The following is a 22515-nucleotide window of genomic DNA, read 5'->3' as shown; positions in this document are numbered from 1 at the left end:
TAGGAAAATGCACCAGTATTCCCTTAAGACACTAGGTCTTAAGACCTGAAACAGCTCAAATAAATATCAGGACCATCAACTTAAGCAAGGAGGGGAGGGTTTCAGGAGAACTCATTGAGGCACCTGAAGAATCCAGTAAAGCTTTTGAAGGTCTCATTGGGCCTGTGCTGATACCAAGCACTGGTTCAAAGAAAATTCCAGGTGGTCTGAGGTGAGTTTCTCTAAAATCCTGCTGATTACTACAAGAAATGTCAATGCAAATAATCAATAACCAATCTATAGATAAAAAAGACACAGTGATATTTGTGGATATCTATTGAGCCATGCCGAGGACTAGCCCAGAAGTGTTTGTATTCTTCTCCAGGGAAGAAAGTGAAACCATGAACGACAGAGTTAAAATCTTCCCTAGAGCAAAAATTTGAGATGGGCTTTGCTAACTGCTGCTGTGCACACTCAGCACAATCAACTGTTGTTTAAAACTAACCAGGTCTTTCTGTCCCTCCTTAGTATATGAGTGAGCTGTCTTTTCCAGGAAGTCAAGGTCCAGAGATCAAGAAAAAAGTTTAGCCTCACAAGCCCAAACGCAGGCCAAGGATGAAAACTAACCAGAAAAGCCCAGATGGTCAAGGAAAAAAGAGATTCAATCTTAAAGACCAAACACAGGCTGGAGATGCCAGCAGCAAAACCACATGCTCTCCCTCCCCTACCTAAAACGCCAGCACATGCTCCCTCTCCCCTACCTAAAACCCAAATAAAAACTGCTACCTTTTTTCCTTCAAGGAGGTGGATTTGAGTTTTACCTCCCATCGCCTTGTCAGGCTGCCTCTCAATAATAAACCTTCTTCCTTGCCACAAGCCTGACATTTTGGTTATTGGCCTTCCTGTGCACCAAGTAAACAAACCTGTATTTGTGTTCAGTAACAAAAGAACGCTGGGGAAGTGTGGTTTACAACCTGGTATATAATGTTTCAGAACAGAGAACGTACATCAAGCATGACAGAAATACAATTTTTTCCCCCAAAGTCACAAGAAGATGTTTTGCTGCAGTTTAGCACATACACAGGAAAACTGAACCTTGGTTCTCTGGGAAGAAAGACTCATCTTCAAAGAAATTCTGTCGTTGGTGTCAGAGAAAGGGAGACATTCATCCCTATTTTTAAACACTGCATTCTTTGCTTTTATAAAATGTTTGAAGCAGGTGTACAATGCATGTTTGGTGGGCCATAAGTCAGGCTGCTCGGGGAAAAACAACTTCTTTTTTTTCCATCTTGAAATTTTCTCCCCGAGCTTTATTTTATTTATTTATTTATAATTTTTATTGAGTTAATAAGTTACAATCTTGTGAAATTTCAGTTGTATATTGTTGTCTGTCAGTCGTGTTGTAGGTGCAACCCTTCACCCTTTGTGCCCACCCCTCACCCCCCCTTTCCCCTGGTAGCCACTAATCTGTTCTCTTTGTCCACAGGTTTAAAGTCCTCATATGAGTGGAGTCATACAGAGATTGTCCTTCTCTATCTGGCTTATTTCACTTAACATAATTCCCTCAAGGTCCATCCATGTTGTTGCAAATGGGATGATTTTGTTCTTTTTTTTTACGGCTGAGTAGTATTCCATTGTATATATACACCACATCTTCTTTATCCAATCATCTGTTGATGGGCACTTAGGTTGCTTCTACATCTTGGCGATTGTAAATAATGCTGCAATAAACATTGGGGTGCAGAGGACTTTTGGAATTGCTGACTTCAAGCTCTCTGGATAGATACCCAGTAGTGGAATAGCTGGATCATATGGTAGTTCTATTTTTAATTTTTTGAGGAATCTCCATACTGTTTTCCATAGTGGCTGCACCAGTTTGCATTCCCACCAGCAGTGTATGAGGGTTCCTTTTTCTCCACAACCTCTCCAACCTTTGTTACTATTTGTTTTAGTTATTTTTGTCATTCTAATGGGTGTAAGGTGATATCTTAGTGTAGTTTTGATTTGCATTTCCCTGATGATCAGCGCTGATGAACATCTTTTCATGTGCCTATTGGCCATCCGTATATCTTCTTTGGAGTAATGTCTGTTCATGTCTCCAGCCCATTTTTTGATTGGGTTGTTTGATTGTTTGTTGTTGAGTTGTGTGAGTTCTTTATATATTATGCATATTAAGCCTTTGTCAGATATATGACTTGCAAATATTTTTTTGCAGTTAGTGGGTTGTTTTTTTGTTTCAATCCTGTTTTCCCTTGCCTTGAAGAAGCTCTTTAATCTGATGAAGTCCCATTTGTTTATTCCTTCTATTGTTTCTCTTGTCTGAGAAGACATGGTGTCCGAAAAGATCCTTTTAATACTGATGTCAAAGAGTGTACTTCCTATATTTTCTTCCTGAAGCCTTATGGTTTCAGGTCTCAGCTTTAGGTCTTTGATCCATTTTGAGTTTATTTTGGTGAATGGTGAGAAAGAATGGTCAATTTTCATTCTTTTACATATGGCTTTCCAGTTTTCCGAGCACCATTTGTTGAAAAGACTTTCTTTTCTCCATTGTAGGCCCTCAGCTCCTTTGTCGAAGATGAGCTGTCCATAGATGTGTGGTTTGATTTCTGGGCTTTCAATTCTGTTCCATTGATCTGTGCACCTGTTTTTGCACCAGTACCATGCTGTTTTGATTACTGTAGCTTTGTAGTATGTTTTGAAGTCAGGGATTGTGATGCCTCCAGCTGTGTTCTTTTTTCTCAGGATTGCTTTAGCAATTCGGGGTCTTTTGTTGCCCCATATGAATTTTAGGATTCTTTGTTCTAATTCTGTAAAGAATGTCATTGGGATTCTGATTGGGATGGCGTTGAATCTGTAGGTTGCTTTAGGTAGAACGGACGTTTTAACTATGTTTATTCTTCCAATCCATGTACATGGAATGTCTTTCCATCTCTTTATGTTGTCATCTATTTCTTTTAGAAAAGCCTTGTAATTTTCATTGTATAGGTCTTTCACTTCCTTAGGTAAATTCACCCTGAGGTAGTTTATTCTTTTTGTAGCAATTGTGAATGGTATTGTGTTCTTGACTTCTTTTTCTGTTAGTTCGTTATTAGAGTATAGAAATGCTACTGATTTATGCAAATTTATTTTATACCCTGCAACTTTGCTGTAGTTGTTGATTACTTCTAAAAGTTTTCCAATGGATTCTTTGGGGTTTTCTATATATAAGATCATGTCGTCTGCAAACAGCGAGAGTTTAACTTCTTCCCTCCCTATTTGGATTCCTTTTATTCCTTTTTCTTGCCTAATTTCTCTGGCCAGGACCTCTAGTACTATGTTAAATAAGAGTGGTGATAGAGGGCATCCTTGTCTCATTCCTGTTCTCAGGAGGATGGCACTCAGGTTTTGCCCATTGAGTATGATGTTGGCTGTGGGTTTGTCATATATGGCCTTTATTATGTTGAGGTAGTTCCCTTCTATCCCCATTTTGTTCAGAGTTTTTATCATAAATGACTGTTGGATCTTGTCAAATGCTTTCTCTGCATCTATTGAGCTGATCATGTGGTTTTTATTCCTCAGTTTGTTGATGTGGTGTATCATGTTGATTTATTTGCGGTTGTTGAACCATCCCTGTGTCCCTTGTATGAATCCCACTTGATCATGATGTATGATCCTTTTGATGAATTGCTAAATTCTGGTTGCCAAAATTTTGTTTAGAATTTTTGCATCTATGTTCATCAGCAATATTGGCCTGTAGTTCTCTTTTTTCGTGCTGTCCTTGTCAGGCTTTGGTATCAGAGTGATGTTGGCCTCATAGAATGTGTTAGGAAGTGTTCCATCCTCCCTAATTTTTTGGAATAGCTTGAAAAGGATAAGTATTAAATCCTCTCTGAAAGTTTGGTAGAATTCCCCAGGAAAGCCATCTGGTCCTGGGGTTTTATTCTTTGGGATGCTTTCGATGGCTGTTTCAATCTCTTTCCTTGTGATTGCTCTGTTTAAATTGTCTGCTTCTTCTTGAGTGAGGTTTGGCAGATTGTAGGAGTCCAAGAATTTATCCATTTCCTCTAGGTTATCCATTTTGTTGGCATATAGTTTTTCGTAGTATTCTCTTATAATCCACTGTATTTCTGTGGAGTCTGTTGTTATTTCTCCTCACTCATTTCTGATTTTGTTTATTTGAGCTTTCTCCCTTTTTTTCTTTGTAAGTCTTGCTAGTGGTTTGTCAATTTTATTTATCTTCTTAAAGAACCAGCTCTTTGTTTCATTGATCCTTTCTACTGTCTTTTTTGTTTCAATAGCATTTATTTCTGCTCTGATTTTTATTACTTCTCTCCTTCTGCAGACTTTGGGCTTTGTTTGTTCTTCTTTCTCTAATTCAGTTAGGTTCTCCCTGAGCTTTATTGAGATATAATTGATATAGAACATTGTGTAAGTTTAAGGATTACAAAGTGATATTTTCATACATGAATATATTGTGAAATGATAACCACAATAAGGTTAGTTAACATCTCCATCATTCACATATTTACCTTTTTGTTTTTTTTGTGGTGAGAACATTTCATATCTTCTCTCTTAGCAACGTTCAGCCATATTGTACAGTATTGTTAACTATAGTGACCGTGCTGTAGATTGGGTCCCCAAAATTTATTTTATCTTCTAATGGAAAGTTTGTACCCCTTGTCCAACATCTCTCCCTTACTCCTACCCCCCAGCCCTGGCACCCACCATTCTACTCTACTTCTGTGGGTTTAGCTTTGTTAGATTCCACATCTAAATAAAATATAAGGTAAGAAAAATTCATACATTCAAATTTCAAATAATCTTTACAACTTGACTTTTGGCTAACTTCTTTCTTTGATTTATTTTATTGAGGTCATATTGACTTACAATGTTGTGCAATTTCAGGTGTACATTATTATATATCAGTTTCTGTATAGACTGCATCGTGTTCACTACCAATAGTCTAGTTTTTATCTGTCACCATAGGTATGTCACCTTTCACCCTCCCTCCCACCCCCCACCCCTCTGGTAACCACTAATCTGTTCTCCTTATCCATGTGTTTGTTTATCTCCTACACATGAGTGAAATCATACGAGTGAAATCATATGGTGTTTGTCTTTCTCTGTCTGGCTTATTTTGTTTGGAATAATACCCTCAAACTTCACCCATATTGTTGCAAATGGCACAATATTGCCTTTTTTATGGCCAAGTAGTATTCCATTGTAGATATATAACACATCCTCTTTATCTATTCATCTATTGATGGGCACTTGGGTTGCTTCCATGTCTTGGTTGAAAAACAACTTTTAGGCCAAATCAGATTTAAACCAGAATGGCTTCCCCATATATCTCAATATGTGAAAACTTCTTATTACTATTTTATTTTTTTAAAGATTTTATTTTTTTCCTTTTTCTCCCCAAAGCCCCCGGGTACATAGTTGTATATTCTAAGTTGTGGGTTATTCTAGTTGTGGCACCAGGCCACCTCAGCATGGCCTGATGAACAGTGCCATGTCCAGGCCCAGGATTCAGACCAGTGAAACCCTGGGCCGCCACAGTGGAGTGTGCTAACTTAACCACTCAGCCACAGGGCTGGCTCCTTCTTCTTATTTTTATCAAATGTAAGCTGCATGAGTGCAGAAGTCTTTGTGAGGTCTCTCATGCACCTACAACCACAGTGTCTGATTCTGAGTATTTGCTCAATGAACATTTCTTAAAGCCATGAATAAACATTGACACCTCAAATCCTCATTCATTTTTACTGATTTGGCTACTCTCATTGTCTATTTCAATTCTTTCTCCAAGCTGGTATTGCTTAATGTTTTCAAGCATTAAAGCCCTACCAAATTTTCTCTGAAGTGTTAATTTTCTTCAACCTCCTCTGATATTTCCCCACAACCACTTCTGCCACTATCTTTGAATAACTACATAAACATTATGAATAAGTTTCTGAAACTTGCATTTTGAAACTATTTTTCTGAGATAATCTCAATTCCCCATGAAGAACTGTACCTGCAATTACAGGAAAATGATAATCACTTAGCAGGAAGGACATCAGATCATGGGCTTAAGATGCTCCCTTCATCTTGGCGTTCAGATACTCCATTTACAAATGTGCTGTGACTATGAGAGTTGCTACCAATGACCCCTACCAAAACACAGTTAGTTAAGGAGCTCTTCATTTGAGGTGGATCTCTGTTCACTAAAACGAATTGAGCATATCTTAGAATATGGAGTCAGAAATGTTATATAGACAAAAATATTCCTCAATGTGTAGGACACAATCGCTGACTCTACAGGCATGAGAGAGGTTTTCTATGGGAACCAGAAGTCCAACTCCTGCTTCTTCACCTAATTCACAATAGCCCTCTTCTTTCTCGCCAGTCATGGCCCTGTACGGAGTGTCCTCTCTTGTACCTAGCTAATCTTAATAGAACTCACAAAACTGACTATTGCCTCAGGCCACACTCATTTGAAGAGCAATAACATAATGTATCCAACTACGCGTGGACTAATTTTATGTCATACTGACTCCATGGAATGACACGGCCATTTAGATCAGTTGATTTCAAGCATCTCAAATAATAGTTTTATTGTATAGGAGCAAGCAGGCTGACCTTCATCTGCTGAAGTCTGAAATTACATGTATTCGCTACCTTTACCAAGGAGCAAAGCCCATCTCTGGGTAGGAGCACCGATTTGCAGCATTTCTCAGGATTCAGAGTAGCCAACTCTCTCGGCGGTCAGCATGGAGAACATCCTTCCCTGTAGCCTCTTGAGCACTTGAGTTCCTCCCAGAGGAACTATATTTGCCGGAAGGACATGCGCCGAGTTGAGCCAATGAAACGTCAGGGTGGAAGCAGTTCCATGCGATTCAACATTTGGGGCGGGGCTTCCGGTGTTTTCCTAGCGGCAGCCATCTTGGCGGCTGTAGGTTTCTTCTTGCTCCGGAGTGCTGGGTCAGAGATCCTTCACCCGAACACAAGCTCAGGAGCGCCTGGTCGGAGCTGAGGGGACGGACGGGGAGGCGCGAGAGGAGGCGCCGTCCCCGCGGCCCAGGCGGCCCTGAGGCTCGGCGACGCCGCCCGGGGCCCCGTGCCAGGTCCGGGCCAGGGAGCGCCGCGCCCGGCGCCTCGTCTCCCGCCGCTCCCGGCTCCGCTCCGCCCCCGAGGCCGATGGCGGCTTCCCCGCGGAGGGAGCCGGCTCAGGTGAGCGCTCGGCTCCGGGCCGCCCCGCCCGCAGCGCAGCCCGAGCTCCAGCCCTCGGGCGGGCGCTGCTCCCGGGCCTGCAGCCCAGGCCCCGGGACCGGGCCGGGGAGGCGCTCGTGGGGCCTGTGGCTGCGGGCGGGGGCCGGGCTGCGGGCGAGGGTCCCGGGCAGAGGGTCCCGGGGTCCGCAGGGAACGGCGTGAGGAGGGTTCCCCCCTGGACCGGCAGGGGAGGGGCTGCTCCTTCAGTCTGAGGGCCCGGAGCCGGGAGGGCTGTGACCAGAGAGGGACGCGGTGCGTGTTGGGGTTTCAAAAGTTCTCCAGGAGCTGCTCGGAGAGAACAGACGGGAAGGGGTGAGGAGGCCGGGGAGGCGCGGGGAGCGGAGTCCTGGTCCGAGGGCGCAGAGCTGGTCCGAGGCAGCTCTGAGGACTGAGGCCCGGAGGTCAGTGAGTGAAGCCGAGGTCACCGGGTCGCAGGGCGGGGCGGGGTCCAGCCGTGGTGGCCTGCCTCTCCCCACAGGTTCTGGGACAGGAAAAAGCACTTATGGAACCTGCATAGGGAAGGAGAGGGTGTCCCAACCCCTCAGTGGTACTAACACCAGCCGTGTGGTGTCCGTGATTGTGGCGTCCTGAGACTTGCTGCATTCACAGCTCTCGGGTGCGGGGACCCTGAGGATACCCCCAAGCCCTGTGTCCTGAGTGCAGGCCGAGGGTAACATGGAAGTGTTCCCATTTCTGACAACCAGTATAAACAGGTGTAGAAGGTTATCCCGGGAACGGATACCAGCGTGTGCAAATGCTTGGAGGTGTGACTGAGCTGGAGACAGGGGACAGCAGGTCTCCATTCTTTCCGTGAGAAACAAAGAGTAGGGAGTCAGGAATCAGTCCTGTAATGTGGCCGCCTGAGAAGTTAGGTGTCTATTATGGACATAGTGAGAGGTCTGGATAAGAGGAGGTAGGTGGTCTTACCCAGGTCTTAGGAGGCTCCATCTCCTGCAGAGAAGACCACAGACTGTGGGTTAAGGGAGGAGGCAAGAACTCAGGAGGAGGCTACTGCTGTGTTCCCTGTGTTGATGAACCGAGTTGTGGCCATGGAGGTGGGAGAAAAGTCTGGATTCTAGCTCTGTTATTGAAGAAGGGCCAAGTTCAGTGGTTAAGATTTGATGTTCTCACTGCTGCAGCCTGGGTTTGTTTCCTTGACAGGGAGCCACAGCCTGTTTTTGTCACATGTCATACTGTGGCAGCTGCTTGTTGTGATGCTGAAAGCTGTGCCACCAGTACTTCAAATACCAGCGGAGTTACCCAAGGTGGACAGGTTTCTGTGGAGCTTCCAAATTAAGAAAGACTAAGAAGGACTTGGCCACCCATTTCCAAAAAATTGGCCGTGAAAACCCTATGAATAACAGCAGAACAACATCTGGTGTTGGGAGCACTGGGAGATGAGAAGATGGCGCAAACAACACTGGACAGGGTTCCGCTCTGCTGTACACAGCATCACCAGGAGGCTGAATTGACCTGATGGCACTAACAGCTACAAAATTGAAGGAGAGGTTAGGGATGACTCCAGGGTTTTGGGTTGTAGCCGCTGAAGGGATGGAAGCTCCATCAAGTGGGATCTGGAATTTGTCGGTAGGTTTATTTTCCTTGGGAATGTCAGAAGTTTTATTCGGGCCCTGTTAAGAGTCTCACATGTTTCAGAGAACAGTGAGTGGAGGCGTCAAGTGGGCATCTGGAGACACAGGTCTGGAAATCTGGGGAGGGGTTCAGGATGGAGACTTTCAAATGGCTGTTGTGGCTCTTGTGAGGACCAGGGTGGAGCTCTGGATCACATTTAGGAAGGAGAATCCAGGATATAGTGGTAATGCTTTAGCAAATCAGAAAGATGAGGGTGCATGCTGAGGAATGGTTTTGTTGCTTAGCACCTGGTTGAGGTTCCTGAGTATGAGAAACACAGATGAGGGAGGGCCATGGCCATGGAAGGGTGTGGGAGAGATCATGATCTGGCAGGTGGCCAAGGCTTCCATGGGATGAGTTGGTGGGAGATGCCTTCAGAGGCAGAGGAGTAAATGAGACAAGTTGACAGTGAGACTGGGGCTCCTGCGAATTCTCTACTGTTCACATTCACCAGAATTGTGTGTTGAGCCCTGATGGGATCTGGGGTGTTCGAGTCTTGCTGGTGGGTAAGATCTGGGGTGAATGTAGTCAGTTGTGAGAGTCACTGTGCCTGGCAGGGAGACCGTATGGGCTGGGGTTTTAAGGAAGATTGAGTGGGGCGAGGCAGATTGTGGCTGCTGAGGGGACAGAAAGTGCATGACAGAAGTGGAAAAGGGTCATGGGTATCTGAAATTCACATGTGGTTCTGGGTGGCTGATCTTGAAGCAAGGATCAGAGGCAGGTGGGGAGGCCTTCAAAGCAGCATCTGGGGCTTTCCCTGGCTGTGGGATCCATCCGAGGACTGGGAAGGTACTGGATTGTGTTTGAGTTTGTGAAGCGCTCTCTGGGTGCCATGTGTCTCGTCCATGGGTGAGTGCAGGGAGATGCCCGTGTTGTAGGGCAGGGAGGTGGCAGAGCTGTGGGGACTGAAGACATGAGAATGTGGTGTCTCCATCATGGTTTGCATTTACATAGGTATTGTGAGCTGAGGGCCCCAAGGCCCGTGTAGTGGGGACTTAGGGGTGAAGCATGAGCCCACGTTTAGCTGTGTCTTGTAGCTACACTCTGGAAGATGCAGGGAAATTGCTTGGCAGGAGGGATGGGGCCCTGCCAGCCTGGCCCAGGGCTTGGGTGGCATCTGTGTCCCCCTGCCTGTTATTTCTGAGGGCTGAACACAGTGATGATTGGGACCCTGAGGAGAGAACAGGTGTCAGTGGCAACGGCCTGGTATCCCCTGTGAAGTGGGGAGCTGAGCTCTGGAGGGAGGAATGTGGAGTAGTTGTGTAAGGTGAGGGCCTGTGGGTTCTGAGAGGGAGAAAGTTCATGGTTTCATCTGTCCCCATCTTAACAGGAGAGTTTGACCTTTGGAGACGTTGCTGTGTACTTCTCTTGGGAGGAGTGGAGGCTCCTTGATGAAGCTCAGAGGGACTTGTACCACGATGTGATGCTGGAGAACTTTACACTCATATCCTCACTGGGTAAGGCCCTCTCCTTCCCCGTGACCTGGACTAGGCTTTGTATCCTGTCTCACCCCCCCTTTCTCCAGGGGCTGCTTTGTTCTTCTGACAGAGTAGTGTGGGCGCTGCTTTCTTCCCCAGCTTTCTGGGTGGTGCTGTGATGTTAGGGCTGGGTGTGTGCACCGCTCTCTTCTCGCCCGTGCAGTCCCAGTACCCTCTGTACTGAGCCCTCACAGGGAAGGATTCCAGGTCAGTAGTCTTGCAGTGAGGCTAGTGGATGGCGCCTTGCTTGCCCTCTCCGTGGGTGGGTGAACATGTCCAACTCCATGGCACTTCTGTATCCCAGGGTTTGATGGCTTCTTTTAGCTGACGTTTCCTCGTGCCTGTCTGTGTGTGGAGTTGCAGGTGTTGTCATGGTCACTGCTTACCTGGATTATGGCCAGTTTTCAAGACCCTCTTGCAGGGTTTCTATTGTTTAGTTTAGATCTCTCTTTTTTTCCTTCTGTTGTTGTCATTCTTTCTTTCTTTCTTTCTTTTTCTTTTTTTTTGAGGAAGATTAGCCCTGAGCCAACTGCTGCCAGTCCTCCTCTTTTTGCTGAGGAAGACTGGCCGTGAGCTAACATCTGTAACCATCTTCCTCTACTCTTTATATGTGGGACACCTACCACAGCATGGCGTGCCAAGCGGCACCATGTCCGCACCCAGGATCCGAACCGGTGAACCCCAGGCTGCGGAGAAGCAGAACATGCGCACTTAACCGCTGTGCCACCAGGCCAGCCCCTATTGTTGTCATACTATTAAATGGTGTGTATTTAAAGTGTACAGTGTCATGATTTCATATATGTATACATTATGAAGTAATTCCATAATCCAATTAGTAAATATTTCTGTCGCCTCATATGGTTACTTTTTTTTTTATAAGGACACTTAATGTATACTCTCCTGGTAAATTTCAAGTGTAAAATGCAATATTATTAACTGTAATCACCATGTTGTAATTTAGATCCTCTCAAGTTATTCGTCTTTACTGAAGGTTTGTACCTTTTGAACAACAGTTCCCCACCTTGCCCACTCCCCAGGCCCTGGCATTCTACTGTGTATGAGTTCTATATTTTGTTTGTTTGTTTGTTTTAGATTCCACATATAAGTGATATCATACCGTAGTTGTCTTTCTCAGACTGGCTTATTTCACTCAGCACACTGCCCTCCAGATTCATCCATATTGTCACATATAAGAAGATTTCTTTTTTTTTTTTTTTTAAAGATTTTTTTATTTTATTTCCTTTTTCTCCCCAAAGCCCCCCCGTACATGGTTGTATATTCTTCGTTGTGGGTCCTTCTAGTTGTGGCATGTGGGACGCTGCCTCAGCGTGGTATGACGAGCAGTGCCATGTCCGCGCCCAGGATTCGAACCAACGAAACACTGGGCCGCCTGCAGCGGAGCGCGCGAACTTAACCACTCAGCCACGGGGCCAGCCCCAGAAGATTTCTTTTTTTTAAGGCTGAGTAATATTCCAGGTGTGTATGTGTACATCACCCTTTTTTTTTTAAAGGAAGATTAGCCCTGAGCTAACTGCTGCCAATCCTCCTCTTTTTGCTGAGGAAGACTGGCCCTGAGCTAACATCTATGCCCATCTTCCTCAACTTTATATGTGGGATGCCTACCACAGCATGGCTTGCCAAGCAGTGCCATGTCCGCACCCAGGATCTGAACCGGTGAACCCCAGGCTGCTGAAGTGCAATGTGCACACTTAACCGCTGCGCCACCAGGCCGGCCCCCATCACCCTTTTTTTAATCCATTTATTCATTTATGGTCAGTCAGGTTGTTTCTGTATCTTGTGCGTTGTGAATAATGCTGCAGCAAACGTGAGAGGGCAGATTATCTCTCCCACATTCTGATTTCATTTCCTTCAGGTACATACCAAGAAATGGGATTGCTGGATCATGTCGTATTCATATTTTGAATTTTTCAGGGCAGTTCCACACTCTTTTTCATAATGGTGCTACCAATTTCCATTCTATAACAGTGTGTAAGGGCTCCCTTCTCTCCATACCCTTGCCAACATTTCTCTCTCCTGTTTTTGATGATAGCCATCCTAAGGTATGAGGTGATATCTCGTTGTAGTTTGGATTTACATTTTCCTGATGAGTATTGAGGAAGAGCTATTTTTCATATTCCTGTTTGCCATTTGTATGTCAGCTCCTTTGCCCATATTTTAGTTTAGTTGTAGGTCCTTCTAGTTCTTTTATGTGGGATGCTGCCTCAGCATGTCCTGATGAGCACTGCTAGGTCTGTGCCCAGGGTCCAAACTGGCAAACCCTGGGCCGCTGGAAGCTGAGTGTGAGAACATAACCACTTGGTCATGGGGCCATCCCCATGGGCATTGTAACCATATTAATTCCTCCACTCCAAGACATGGGATATCTTTCTCTTTATTTGTGTCTTCTCTTTCTTTGATCAGTGTCTTATAGTTTTCAGAGTCCAGATCTTTCATCTTCTAAGTTAAATTTATTTGTATATATTTAATTGTTTTTGATGATGATGTAAGTATATTGCTCTCTTTATTTCTTGTTCAGATATTTCACTGTGAGTGTTTAGAAACACAACTGATGTTTGTATGTTGCTTCTGTATCCTGCAACTTTCCTAAATTTGTTTTGTAGTTGTAAGAGTTTTTTGGTGGAGTTCAGGGTTTTCTATCTATATGATTATGTCTTGTGCAAACACGGAGTTTTACGTTCTCTTTTATGATTTTGAATCCTTTTGATTCTTTTTCTTGCCTAAGTGCTCTTGCTAGACTTTCCAGAACTCTGTTGAGTAGAAGTGAGGGGAGTGGGCATCTTGTCTTGTTCCTGCTTTTAGAGGAAAAGCTTTTAGGTTTTAACTGTTAAGTGTGATATTATTGTGAGTGTATTGTATATAGCCTTTATTATATTGAGGTACAGTCTTTCTATGTCTAATTTCTTTAGCGTTTTTAACATGAAAGTATGCTCAGTTTTATTAAGCACTTTTTCTGCATCTATTAAATGATCATATGATTTTTATCCTTTATTCTGTTAATACGGTGTATCCATTTATTGATTTACCTGTGGCGGGCCATCCTTGCATCCCAGGGATAAGTCCCACTTGATTATACTGTCAGATTCTTTGAATATGCTGAATTTGGTTTGCTAGTTATTTTGTTGTGGACTTTTTCCTTCTATGTTTCTCAATGATATTGACCTATAATTTAATTTTCTTGTAATTTCCTTATCTTGCTTTGGTATCAGGGTAATGCTGGCCTTGAAATTTGAGTTTGGACATTTTCCTTTCTCTTCAGTGTTTTGGAAGAGTTGAGGAAGGATTGATTTTAATTCTCCTTAAACTCTGGTAGAATTGACCAGCGAATCTATCTAGTCCTGGGCTTTTCTTTGTTGGGAGATTTTCAATGAATGACTCTATTTCCTTACTCATTATTGGTCTGTTCAGATTTTCTATTCTTTATGATTCAGTCTTGACAGGGTGTATATTTATAGGAATTTATCCATTTCTTCTAGTTAGTTGAGTTCATAGTAGTCTCGTAAGATGTTTGTGTTTCTGCAGTCTTTTTTTTTTTTTTTTTAAGATTGGCACCTGAGCTAACAGCAGTTGCCAGTCTTTTTTGGTTTTTTTTTTGCTTTTTATCCTCAAATCCCCCCAGAACATAGTTGTATATTTTAGTTGTGGGTCCTTCTAGTTGTGGCATGTGGGACGCCACCTCAGCATGGCCTGATGAGTGGTGCCGTGTTTGTGCCCAGGATCTGAATCAGCGAAACCCTCGGCCACCACAGCGGAGTTCGCGAACTTAACCGCTCGGCCACTGAAAACTTTGGAAAGTTTTCAGCCATTATTTCTTTAAATAGTGGGCCAGCCCCCTGCAGTATGAGTTTTAATGTCTCCTGTTTCAGTTCTGACTTGAATCTTCTCTCTTTTCTAAGTTAGTCTAGCTAAAGATTTGTTGACTTTGTTTCTTTTCAAAAACCAACTCTTAGCTTTATTGCTCTTTTTTATTGTTTATCTAGTCTATATTTCATTTATTTCTGCTCTGATCTGTGTTATTTTTCTTTGTTCCCCCAAATTTTGGCCTAGTTTGTTATTATTTTCCTAGTTCCCTATGGTATAAGGTTAGGTTGTTTATTTGAGATCTTTTTCCTTAATTTAGGCATTGATTGCTATAAACTTTACTCTTAGAACTTCTTTTGCTGCTTTTCATAAGTTTTAGCCTGGTCTTTTTCCATTTTCATTTGTCTCAAGATTATTTTTCATTTTAATTTTTTTCTTTATCCCACTGATTGTTCAGGAGTGTTTTTCCCCCCTGCTTTTTTTCTCCCTGAATCCCTCCAGCATATAATTGTATATTTTAGTTGTGGGTCCTTCTAGCTGTGGCATGTGGGATGCCGCCTCAGCATAGCCTGACGAGCGGTGCCATGTCTGTGCCCAGGATCCAAACTGACAAAACCCTGGGCTGCAGAAGCAGAGCATGCAAACTTAACCACTCGGCCATGGGGCCGGCCCCCAGGATTGTTTTTTTTAATGTGCACACGTTTGTAAACTTTCCTGCTTTCATCCTGTTACTGATTTCTAGTTTCACCTCTTTGTAGTCGGATAAGCTTCTTGATATTTCAGTCTTACTATATCTGTTTAGACTTGTTTTGCGACCTAAGATGTGCTCTGTCCTAGAGAATGTTCTGTGTCCACTTGAGAAGAATGTGTATTCTGCTGTAGTTGCATAGAATGTTCTGTATTTGTTAGATCCATTTGATCTGAAGTTGAGTTCAAGTCAAATATTTTCTGATTATTTATCTGGATGATCTACCCATTCTTGAAAGATGGATATTGAAGTCAACTATTAGTATTTTGTAGTTGTCTTTTCTACCTTCCAATGTGTTAATACTTGCTTAATATATTTAGCTGCTCTGATGTTGGGTGCATGTATGCTTATAATTGTTATATTTTCTAGATGAATCGACTCCTTTATCATTATATAATGACTTTTCTTTGTCTTCTGTGACAGGTTTTGAGTTAAAGTCCTGTAAGTTTAAGCTGCTCTTTTTTGATTTGCATTTGCATGGAAAAATTTTTTGGATTGCTTCACTTTCAGCTTGTGTCCTTGGAACTAACGTGTATCTCTGTAGGGAACATGTAATTGAGTCTTGTTTTGTTTATCCGTTCAGTGACTGTGTGTCTTTTGATTGGAGAATTTTGTAAGGACTTGTCAGTTGCCATCTTGTTAATTGTTCTGGCTTTTTTGTAGTCCCTTTTTTCCTTTCCTCCTATCTTCCTTTGTGATTTGATGATTTTCCATAATTCTATGCTCTGATTCCTTTCTCTTTATCTGTTGTGGGTTTTTGCTTTATGGTTACCATGAGATTTACATGGAACATCTTACAACAGTCTGTTTTAAGCTGATTGTAACTTAATGTAAATCTCATAAAAATTACCCTTTTAGTAGCCCATCCTCCCTCCATTTTATGATGTCACAGTTTGTATCTTTTTATATTGTTTAATCATGAATTATTGTGACTATGGTTATTTTTAATGTTCTTTATACCAGAGGTAGGTGATTTACACACCACCATATTACAGTATTGGTGTGTTGTGAGTTTGAATAGATACTTGTCTTTACAACTGTGCTTTGAATTTTTGTATGTTTTCAGATTTCTAATTAGTGTCTTCATTTCAGCTTGAAGAACTGACTTTGGCCTTTCTGGTAAGGCAGGTTGAGTGGTGATAGACTCACTCAGCTTTTCTTTGTCTAGGAAAGACTTTATCTTTCCTTCATTTTTGAAGGACAGCTTTGGTGGATGAAGCATTCTTATTTGGCAGATTTTTTCTTTCAGCATTTTGAATTTGTTATTCCACTCTCTCCTGGTCAGCCCAATTTCTGCTGTTAAATCCATTTATGGCCTTATGGCGGTTCCCATGTATGCATTAAATTTCTTTTCTCTTCCTGCTTTCAAAATTCTCTTTGTCTTTTACTTTTGAAAGTTTTATTTTAATGTGTCTTGGTGAAGATCCCTTTGGATTGAATCTGTATAAGGACCCATGAGCATCATGTACCTGAATGTGCACATACATCCCTCTCCTGGTTTGGAAAGTTTTCAGCCATTATTTCTTTAAATAAGCTTTCTACCCCTTTGTCCCTCACTTGTCCTTGTGGCACTCCCGTAATGCGAATTTTATTTCCCTTGGTGAAATCCCATAATTTACACAGTCTTTCTTCTGTCTTTTTTCTCCTCTTACTGGATGACTTGAAATGACCTGAATTGAGGTCACGCATGTTTTGCCTGTTTGATCAAGCTTGCTGTTGATGCTCCCTATTTATTTTTCGTTTCATTCATTGTATTTATCTCCAGAATTTCTGTTTCTTTTTATTTTCTCTCTCTCTGAACTCCTTGATTTTTTCATATATGTTTTCCTGATTTCACTGACATGTCTCTGTGTTTTCTTGGATCTGGCTGACTTTCCTTAAAACAATCATTTTGAATTCTTTGTCCAGCAGTTTGTAGATCTGCGTTTCTTTGGTGCCACTTGCTGGAAACCTATTGTGCTTCATTGGTGTTGTCATGTTTCCTTAATTTTTCATGTTCCTTACAGCCTTTTGATATCTTGACGTTTGATGGATCAGTTACCTCTTCTAAACGTGTGGGGCTGGTTTTGGTGGGGAAAGACCGTCACCTTGGGTTGGTTGTGAGGTTGCAGTTGTGTGGGATGTGGCAATTTTGGCTCTAGAGAGGGACCAGCCATGTAATCACTGTGCAGCTCCATCAGCTGAGGTCAGGGGTGACAAAGATTTTAGGGGTTCAAAATAGCCAAGGCTGCAAGGGGAACTCAAGGTACCTGGGCCTCGTGAGTCTGTGGAGGGTGTGACGTCAGGACTGTTTTCAGATTGTATCAGGAATGTTTTCCATTTAACCAGTGTTTTGTTGTCATTGCAGTGCCACACATCATTTCTACTTTTCCTTCCCCATGGTTGATATTTTGTCTTCTAATCAGTTCTACTACTTCTCTTTTCTACTCTGACTTTTAACCCAGGGAGACTCTTGACCTCTGCCTACTTCATATCTCACCCATTTCTCTCATAGCTCTTTCTCTGTTGCTCTGAAACATTGGTCCACATGTTCTGTGAGGTGTGTGCATATCTTACGTTGGCCTTGAAGAGCAGTTAGTCTGTTACAGTTGTGTTTTCCTAGATTTGGACACATGCTTTTACACAGCCTTGTGTCACCATCAAAAGGTCCTGCAGGAATCCTTTTGCAGAGGAAGAAGTTTTAGAATATGCCTCTCTTTTTTGTGTCACATCCTATCCTTGTGTTCAACCTTGGTGAGATCTCCACTATTATTTTGCTTTAGGGGCCCAGTAATGCCCAGTAGCCACTTCCCCAGCCAGATTTCAGCTCCCTTTCTGGAAAGCATTCCATATACGTCTTCCTATATGTGACGGACACACATTTGTGATGGAGTTTCCCCTTCCCTTTAAAGTCAACACGTGCTTCACCGGGGTTTCTTTGTCTTCAGGTTGCTGGAGGGCAGCAGAGGATGCGGAGGCTCCCTTTGAACACTGTGTTTCTGTAGATGTGTCACAGGCCACGACTCCCAAGGCAGGTCTGAGAAAAAGTCATTACACCTGGGGAGAATGCAAGAAAGCCTCCAGCCCAAAGCACACACTTGTTCAGTACCAGGGATTCCACGTTGGGAGACAGTGTTTTGTGTGCCATGAATGTGGGAAAGCATTCAGGTACAAATCCTCGTTTATTGTTCACCGGAGAGTCCACACTGGAAGAAAGCTTCGTGTGTGTGGAGAATGTGGCAAATCTTTTAGGAGAAGCTCAATGCTCAAGCAGCATCAAAGAATTCATTCTGGAGCAAGGCAGTGCAAGTGCAGCAAATGTGGACACTCCTTTCACCAAAAATCTGTCCTCATTTATCCTTGGAGAAGTCACCCTGGGGAAAATTATTTGTGCAGTGAATGTGCACACTCTTATCACTGTAGATCCATCCTTATTCAGCAACGAACAGTTCACACTGGAGAAAGGCATTATGAGTGTACTCAGTGTGGAAAATCTTTTAGAAGAATATTTTACCTCATTTTACACTGGAGAGTTCACACTGGAGAAAGGCCTTATGAATGCCATGATTGTGGGAAGTCTTTTACCAAGAGATTGGTACTCCTTCTCCACCAGAGAATGCATACAAGAGAAAGGCCTTTTCAGTGCATTAAATGTGGGAAATCTTTTACCAACAGCTCAAGACTCATTCTACACCAGAGAGTTCACACAGGGAAAAGGCCTTATGAGTGCAGTGAATGTTGGAAATCTTTTAGCCATCCATCTTACCTCACTCAACACCGGAGTGTTCATAGTAAAAAAAGGTCTTATGAGTGTTGTGAATGTGGGAAATCTTTTATCTCTTGTCCCGGCCTTCATTATCATCAGAGAGTTCACGCTGGAAAAAGGCCTTACAAGTGCAGTGAATGTGGTAAGTGTTTTACCTCTAGCTCCCAACTCCATTCTCATCAGAGAGTTCACACTGGAGAAAGGCCTCATCGCTGCAGTGAATGTGGAAAATCTTTTTCATCTGGTTCCAACCTCAGTAATCATCAAAGAGTGCACACAGGAGAACGGCCTTATGAGTGCAGTGAATGTAGGAAATCCTTTATCCGAAGATGTCACCTTGTTAGACACCAGCAAGTTCACACAGGAGAAAGGCCTTATGAGTGCAGTGAGTGTGGGAAATCCTTTATCCGACGATGCCACCTTGTTAGTCACCAGCGAATTCACACAGGAGAGAGGCCTTATGAGTGCCATGAATGTGGGAAATCTTTCACCCTTAGGAGCACCCTTTGTGATCATCAGAGAGTTCACAGTGGAGAAAGGCCTTATGAGTGCAGTGAATGTGGGAAATCCTTCATCATAAGATTCAATCTTCTTGTACACCAGAGAATTCACACGGGAGAGAGGCCATATGAATGCAATGAATGTGGGAAATCTTTTAGCATTAGGAGCACCCTTCGTGATCATCAGAGAGTTCACACTGGAGAAAGGCCTTATGAGTGCAGCAAATGTGGGAAATCATTTAGAGTAAATTCTCATCTCATTCAACACTGGAGATTTCACACTGGAGAAAAGCCTTATAGGTGTAATGAATGTGGGAAATCTTTCTCGTCTTCTTCAAGTCTTCGTTTTCATCAGAGTATTCACACTGGGTCAAGGCCTTATGGGTGTATCGACTGTGGGAAATCGTATGCCAATAGCTCAACGCTTGTCCGACACCGGACAGTTCACACAGGAGAAAGGCCTTATAAGTGCAGTGAGTGTGGGAAATCTTTCAGTCGCAGTTCACATTTCAATGAACACCAGAGAGTTCACACTGGAGAAAGGGATTATGAGTGCACTGAATGTGGGAAATCTTTTAGGGATGTTTCCCAACTCAAAAAACACCAAAGAATTCACACTGGGGAAAGGCCTTTTGAGTGTAGTGAATGTGGGAAATCTTATACTAATAGCTCAACACTTACTCAACACCGGAGAATCCACACAGGAGAAAGGCCATATAAGTGCAGTGAATGTGGGAAATCCTTCATGAGTAGTTCACATTATAATCGACACCAGAGAATCCACACAGGAGAAAGGCCATATAAGTGCAGTGAATGTGGGAAATCCTTCATGAGTAGTTCACATTATAATCGACACCAGAGAGTTCACACGGGAGAAGGGCCTTTTGAGTGCAGTGAATGTGGGAAATCATTTAGGTATAGTTCCCAATTCAGTAAACACCAGAGAGCCCACACCGGGTAAAGGCCTTATGAGTGTAGTGAATGTGGGAAGTCTTTTACCCAACTCTCTTCTCTCTCACAACATGAGAGGTTGCACACTGGATCATGGCCTTATGAGTGAAGTAAATCTGGGAAATTCTTTAGCTGATGTACTCTGTACCTTTCATATCAATAGTTCACACTGCACTAAGTGCAGTGAACGTGGAAAATGCTTTCCAAAAATTCCAGTCTCATTAAACACAGAATTCACAATACACAAAGTCTTTATGCTGTACCAAATGTGGTAAGTCACTTTTAATTTAGCCCTTTTAACAACTTTGTCATGCTATTTCATTGTTGTTTTAGTTGCATTTCCCTAAGGATTACTGATGAGCAGCTTTTCAGATGTTTATTTGCTCTTTGTGTGTCTTTGGTAAAATGCTAATATCTTTTGCTTATTCTTTTGTGAACTTTGGTTATTTTCCCTTTCTTTAACAAATGACACACTGAAGCAACAACTATGTGTTGGAATTTCACTCATTCTCAAATACATGCATGACTTCTTTTTTTAATGTGATAATTGTTTTCAATAGCAGAAGAATATATTTTAACCCTTAAAAATATTTTTGTGTTATGAACAATGTAATGAAGACATACATTGTATTCTTAACATTAATCTGCATTGTTACATATTATCCATCTGTTTCTCTTTTTTTTCTTGCTTTGAGGAAGATTAGCCTTGAGCTAACATGTGCTGCCACTCCTCCTCTTTTTTGCTGTGGAAGACTGGCCCTGAGCTAACATCTGTGCCCATCTTCCACTACTTTATAGGTGGCATGCCTGCTACAGCATGGCTTCACAAGCAGTGCGTAGGTCTGCCCGCCAGGTACGAACTGGTGAGCCCTGGTGGCTGAAGTGGAACGTGAAGATTTACCTACTATGCCACCAGGCCAGCGCCTTGATCTGTTTCTTAAATTCAGATTTCAATAATACTATAAAGTCTTGTTTTGTTGTGTTTGCGCATTTTCCTCGTCTATCATTGGTGGGTTGGAGCAGATGGGGGCCCAGATAGCATCAGGATAGATTGGGTGTTCAAAGCCCTGTGAGGAGGGAAATGAGAGGGCAGTGATCAGACACCCCAAGGTGCCAGAGTTTGACTCTCAGATCCCCATTTATCACTGGAGCTTACAGTCAACCCTTTCTAAGCCTCAGTTTCCTCCTGTATAAAATGGAGAGTAGAGGTGACCCTGCCCCTGGGCTATCAGAAGAGGTGAAAGCCAAGGTTCCCATTCACTGCGCAGCAGCTGCACCTGTCTTCTCTACCTGTTTGCAGTTTACAGTCACGGGGCAAGGCACTCCTTTATCCCCTCAGGCGGGAGGGAGCTGTGGGGTACTGAGGTCTCAGTGTGGATTCCCCACCAGGGAATGTCTGAGTACCTTGCTGGAGCTCCTAGAGGCTCAGTTCAGTGACTGTGAGATGCAGGTGGTGACTGCATTGACCTTGGTCTCCCTGCGGATCAATAAAAGTAACAAACGTGCTGAGTTCTTACATTTTGAGTATTTTACTTTTAATTCTCACAACAAAATGGGGAAGTGGGAAGTGTCATATTGCTGGGTAAATCTAGGGTCAGAAATGTGAAGTGGGTTCTCCAGGTTCACACATGGACAAGTGTCAGATTCAAAAGGCTGGGTTTGTACCCCTGAGTCTTATCTCCAGAGCTGGGTGGTTTAATCTCTTTACCTCAGCATGTTATCTCCCAGCCCAGGGCAGACCCACAGTGAGGACGAGGGAGGTGCAGCAGCTGTTTTTGCTGTTTTTGTTGTTGGAATTGTTGTCATGATCATCTTCCCCTGTTCCTGTGATGTCCCAGAGCAGTTACCTCCACCCCCAGGTTCTCAAGGGAGCACTGTTGATTGTGTTTCTCCAGCCACTTCACCCTTAGGAGGCTTTTCTCTCAGCCACAATTATGTTAAGCCCAGAGGCTACGTTGTCCTCCCCTTTAAGCTGAGCACAGAGCTCAGGTATTCTGTATATGCAGGTGATGCTGTAGACCTGTGGGCTCCTGGTCTCACTGGGTAAGGGCTCCCCTCTCCATGCAGGGATCCACAGCATGGAGGAGCAGAGGCTTCATTGGGACCAGGCGCATGTGTGACTTGCCACCTGGCTCTTTCCAGCAGTTGGTGCTGCCTCCTATGGGAAAAGCAGAGATAGAGTTGGAGGATGCATTAGGGAGACCCCAGGTCACTATGGCAGCAGGACAAAATCCAAGGGGTGATGTTGGAGATTATAGAATCGACAAATATTGGCTGTCAATCGCCATAGATAAGGTTTGGGAAATTGGAATACTCACATGGGAGACTGTAGGGGGTAATGGAACAAGGACAGAGTCAAGAGTCAGAAGACCCGGGCCCATTCCCTTTCTGCCACTTGCTTGCTGTGTGACTGCGAGTGAGTTACTTAGCCCCTCT

General features: G+C 43.3%; 2 protein-coding genes and 1 long non-coding RNA gene across 5 annotated transcripts in view; 2 read left to right on the top strand and 1 right to left on the bottom strand.

Annotated features, from left to right (window-relative positions):
- LOC103544309 (zinc finger protein 814-like) overlaps nucleotides 1-22515 on the top strand; it is a 100741-nt gene that overhangs the window by 37573 nt on the left and 40653 nt on the right. The window lies entirely within an intron of this gene.
- LOC139073586 (uncharacterized) lies at nucleotides 941-6866 on the bottom strand. Its single transcript, XR_011522485.1, has 2 exons — nucleotides 6577-6866; nucleotides 941-4353 (listed from the first exon to the last, which is right to left on the bottom strand). It is a non-coding gene; the product is annotated as an uncharacterized lncRNA (long non-coding RNA).
- On the top strand, nucleotides 6824-21595 carry LOC103565800 (zinc finger protein 420-like). Of its 3 annotated transcripts, XM_070558773.1 has the most exons (4): nucleotides 6881-7167; nucleotides 10169-10295; nucleotides 10945-11078; nucleotides 17811-21595. In XM_070558773.1, exons 3-4 carry the CDS (start codon nucleotides 10946-10948, stop codon nucleotides 20087-20089), a joined length of 2412 nt encoding a protein of 803 aa, XP_070414874.1. In that variant the 5' UTR covers nucleotides 6881-7167; nucleotides 10169-10295; nucleotide 10945; the 3' UTR covers nucleotides 20090-21595. The 3 variants fall into 3 exon arrangements, with proteins under 3 accessions (XP_070414873.1, XP_070414874.1, XP_008540179.2); XM_070558772.1 differs by lacking the exon at nucleotides 10945-11078 and having other exon boundaries at nucleotides 6824-7167; XM_008541957.2 differs by lacking the exons at nucleotides 6881-7167; nucleotides 10945-11078 and adding an exon at nucleotides 8595-8793.

The sequence above is a fragment of the Equus przewalskii genome, chromosome 9 (genome assembly GCF_037783145.1).
Source record: "Equus przewalskii isolate Varuska chromosome 9, EquPr2, whole genome shotgun sequence".
Lineage (NCBI taxonomy): Eukaryota > Metazoa > Chordata > Mammalia > Perissodactyla > Equidae > Equus > Equus przewalskii.
Note: the sequence above shows the minus strand (reverse complement) of the source record. Positions and strands in the feature narration are given on the sequence as shown.